The sequence below is a fragment of the Haliaeetus leucocephalus genome, unplaced genomic scaffold, assembly GCF_000737465.1.
Source record: "Haliaeetus leucocephalus isolate CR32 unplaced genomic scaffold, Haliaeetus_leucocephalus-4.0 Scaffold1, whole genome shotgun sequence".
Classification (NCBI taxonomy): domain Eukaryota; kingdom Metazoa; phylum Chordata; class Aves; order Accipitriformes; family Accipitridae; genus Haliaeetus; species Haliaeetus leucocephalus.
In genome coordinates, this window is record NW_010972437.1 from 13,390,174 (window position 1) to 13,394,252 (window position 4,079).

Genomic DNA, 4,079 nt, shown 5'->3' on the forward strand with positions numbered 1-4,079 from the left:
GGCTGCCGGCACGCTGGAAGCGGCTGTCGGTACCGTGGCGGTCCCCAGCGCAGTGCAGGGCCTCCCCCTGGCGCAGGTAACCCATCGCCGGTGGAGTAGCGAAAGAAACGTAGCTGCCGCTGCTCCCGCTTATTGCGGTGATGGTAACGACAAAAACCAAGTTGCGGGAAGAGGTCTTAACAACCACCCGAGGGGCTAAAAACAGCCCTGAGCGTTTATCCTGTCATTGTGAGTTACAACTGCTGCAGTCGTCTTGCGTGTCTTGACTCTGTTCGTTTACGTGTTCATTGCAGCGCTATGGCTAACGTAAAGACGGAAGATGAAATAATCCTCTTTGAAAGAGAAATGAAAGAGTTTTGGACCAAATTAAAAAGCGTTTATGGCACTGAACAGATCAGTCAGACTTTAGCGCTGAGAGATTCGTGCAAGGAGTCCATAAAAGTGCTTTCAGGTAAAACGGTTCTATGTACCTGTTAGCTCTACAGCTTCCAAGTTATCACCAAACTTCTTCAGATAACTGAAATAACTTTCCGTTGCAGAGAAGTGGTCCAAGAAGCTGAAAGAAGGGGACCTGATGATTGATAAAATTCAGGAGTATAGAAATGGTACAGTATGGTGTTCTATTTATTGTGTCTAACGGTTCTAACATTAATGTAACAGAGCTGAATAATATGTTTAACTTCCTATTTTGAAAGGTAAAGAACCTGAGAATGAAGACAGAATTAAACCCAAACATACTAGGTTGGTTACAGGATGTAAATTCCAAGTTAAAAGCAATTTGTTGGGAAACTTCGTTGATGATGCAAAAAGATAAAGGTCTGGCTGAAGTTCTCTGTATAGTGGGGTTTTGGAGCTTAAGTATTTAAAACAACAAAGTACCAGAACTTGCCGACTGCAATAGGAAAAGTAAATCAAATTGCTTAGTGAAGTTAAATATTGTGAGGTTACTTATGCCTCTTCCATGTCAGTAATAGAATACAGTCAGCCTATCAATCTAGGATTAACTTCTCTGAATCTTGGAGTTAAACTTCAGAATATCAGATAAAAATAATTGCAACTCTAATATCACTCAGTGTTTCCATTCCTTGCTTTCTGTCCAAATCTGGACAGGATCCACCATCCTTCTGCTTTGAAGATGTATATAGTGCTGGTACCACGAACAAATTACTGTTTGTAATACAATGTTTTAATACTAATGATTGAAGTATCAGAGGAGCTCCCTACTTAATAGCTTCTCTTTTGATTAATTTACACTATAACTTTTATTTGATGCTCTTAGCATAGTTATGCTGACTTCTGTCTCTTCAGCTGAGATAGCATGCATTTCACTAGGTTTTATTCAGATAAGTCATCTCAAACTATATAGGTAAGTACTAAATAGCAGGGACCTAATTAATCACCTGTATTTATTCATATTTTCTTGCCTCCTTTCAGAGATTCTCCAGCAGAGCCAATGTGTATCAGAAAATCAAGAGCGTTTGACAGAAATAAAATCTAATGTAAATCAAGAAGAAGAGCAGAAGAAGGGCTTGACTGACAGCATCCAAGAGCTTAAAGAAGAGTTGATGAAGAAAAAGGAAAGTAAGTAAGCAAAGGATAAGACATAAATTTTCTTAATGAGAGGACAAATTGTTTTCAACAGTTGTTCTTGGTGGGCTTTTCTACTGTTTGTAAATATTTTTTACTGTGCTTTATTCACCTTTACTTTGATATTTATGCTGGCTTTTAAAATTCTAGTAATATCTTCTAAAAACAAAGCCACTAAGGAGAGAGTGGAACGACTATGCAAGTCTAAAGTATTGTTTGAAGAGCGGCTTGGATTGGAGATACGCAGAATTCACAGTAAGTTTCTGTAGTTTCCATAGTTTCCATGTGCAGTGATACAGTGTGGTTAATGTTGGATTGTGCAGTGAAGAACATAATAGTTTACACAACTGAAGAATTGTCTTAGCCCAGGTATTACCTTTGTCTCTCAAATGACAAAATATGGTATGTTAAAATGCATTTGTCTTTCAAAGAGATCGGGGTTGCTTTATTTCTAAGTGTTCTAAGAATATTAATTGAAACTGTAGCTTCATATTGTGATTTTTAGTCGTCATTGTGACTCTCCAGGAGAGGTTAATGGTGTTAATTAATCTGTTTGTGTTTGCTTTAGATGAACAATTACAGTTTGTATTCAGACACATTGACCACAAAGATCCTGACAAGCCATACGCATTTACCCTTTCTATAAATGAACAGGGAGATTATGAAGGTATGTGAATTTTGAATACTGAAGCAAGAGGACAGAATCTGATGCCCCTATTTGAAAAAAGGGGGAAAGGAGTAAAGTGCAGTTTAGTTGTAAATTTATCTTCTAATTTCTGAATGAAAAAAAATCTTGCAATGGCAATGTATTTTTTAAGGAAGTTTCTCTTGTTAATTTATATGAAAGTACAACTGTTTATCTCCACTCCATTTGTGGAGTTGCTGTTTACTTTCTATCAAGCAAAGCAGGAGAGAGAAGAGATACACAGAGTTAGATAGATAGATGCTTCAGTTTGTAGTTTGTTCCTTCTTCTCTTTATGCTAGACTGAATGTTTATGCTGACAGGCATCTTTCAACCTGCTTGAGAAGCCTAGAGGGCAGGAAAAACTAAGTTACCCACTATTGTGGGGGAACTCTTACAGTTGTGTGACATAGGAAAAAGATTAAAACTTGAAATCTAGCATTCCTTTTCTGTGAGGGTACAGCCTTTCAGATCTTAAAGCTGGTTTTGCAATACAGATGTTACTTCTGTTACAAAGAACAGCAGTGGTAATTTCAGTACTGGGCTGAGTAGCTTCTAGATGGATGCCATTGTTGCTCTTCTGTGACTCTAGGTATGGACTGAATAGATTTCTGGTTTTACTAATTCAAATCTAAACTGTGCTGAAGTTAAAAGCTTATCGCATGCTGGGCTACATTGGTTTACAGTCTGCCTGCCTGCAGAGGAACAAAAACGTTTAGGAATGTGTTTCAATTTTTGAGCAGATTATAGGTTACTGGGAATTGCTGTAACAATTCAAGCAGGAGCACAGCACTGAGTGGGAGGTCTGGAAAGAAAAAAAAAAGTATGCTCTTTGAGGCTTTGTCTTTGCTCAAAGAAAATTATTTAATAGGCTACTCAAAAATACTGGAGGAAGCTAAAACATACAAAGATAACAAACTACATTTGTTATTTCATAAGCATGGAAAAACACTAATATTGTGTGTTGTTTTTTTTAATAATAGTCTAATCTTTGGAAAATTTGTGTCATTTTAGTGACTTCCTGTACTCCTCCTCTGGACTGTATAGCAGAGTTCCAGCTCAAAGTGAGAGAAACTAACAATTTTTCTGCATTTGTTGCCAACATCCGGAAAGCTTTCACTGCTCTATCTTATAAACAGTCCGCATGAAACTAGTTTATAGCTCTCTTTTCTAGCTGTAGAGCACTCCTTTCCTTCCTTCCTGTATTGTGCAAGTATGTATTTATCCATGTCTTACTCTAATTTCTAAATAAAGAAAAATAATGAAAACTGTATTTTAGTCCACTGTTATCTACAGACATTTTGGATCATTCTTTGAACAACAGTATAATCAACTATTTCCTTAACTGAATGTCTTCAGACATGTAAATTTTTATCCAATAGCAAGTAGCTTAATGATGTAATGATCTCTATTTAGCTACCTCAGGAAGATACTAAAGTACTTTCTGTAATTTATGTCTCTCTTCCAAAGGCATAGAAGTGTCTTTCAGGTTTGTGTGTGGTTGGAATAGGCCTGAAACCTACCAAAATAATGTGCTGGAACTCAGCGGTTACTTCAGTCACCTGTGTCACAGGTCACTATCTTAACTTTTACCCTGTCTTGTACTCTCCAGTGTTATCACTCACTTTCATGCATGTAAATGGTTTTTCTTTTGGTCTGTTAAACTATGTATTTTACTGCCTATTCCAGATTCTTGTCTGGATGCCTATTTCTGTTGTTGGTAATAATACCATTTGACAGGCATGCTATTCTTGAATAAAGCTCTTAATAGGAGCAAGTAGGAACTTTGTATTGATTTGATGAGAAATC

General features: G+C 37.1%; 1 protein-coding gene across 1 annotated transcript; it reads left to right on the top strand.

The window, feature by feature from the left end:
• The first annotated feature begins 225 nt into the window (after positions 1-225).
• On the top strand, positions 226-3,543 carry SPC25 (SPC25, NDC80 kinetochore complex component). The gene is made up of 6 exons (XM_010567255.1): positions 226-451; positions 540-605; positions 1,435-1,581; positions 1,738-1,842; positions 2,156-2,254; positions 3,285-3,543. The coding sequence occupies exons 1-6, from the start codon at positions 298-300 to the stop codon at positions 3,416-3,418; spliced, it is 705 nt and encodes a 234-aa protein (XP_010565557.1). The 5' UTR covers positions 226-297; the 3' UTR covers positions 3,419-3,543.
• The last annotated feature ends 536 nt before the right edge of the window (positions 3,544-4,079 follow it).

What these genes read in the sequence shown, in the direction of transcription:
- SPC25 (XM_010567255.1), top strand. Translation starts at nt 298, where the DNA reads ATGGCTAACGTAAAGACGGAAGATGAAATAATCCTCTTTGAAAGAGAA. An exon ending in AATTCAGGAGTATAGAAATG is followed by an intron (nt 606 to 1,434) that starts GTACAGTATGGT and finishes GCCTCCTTTCAG; the next exon opens with AGATTCTCCAGCAGAGCCAA. An exon ending in GGAGATACGCAGAATTCACA is followed by an intron (nt 1,843 to 2,155) that starts GTAAGTTTCTGT and finishes TGTTTGCTTTAG; the next exon opens with ATGAACAATTACAGTTTGTA.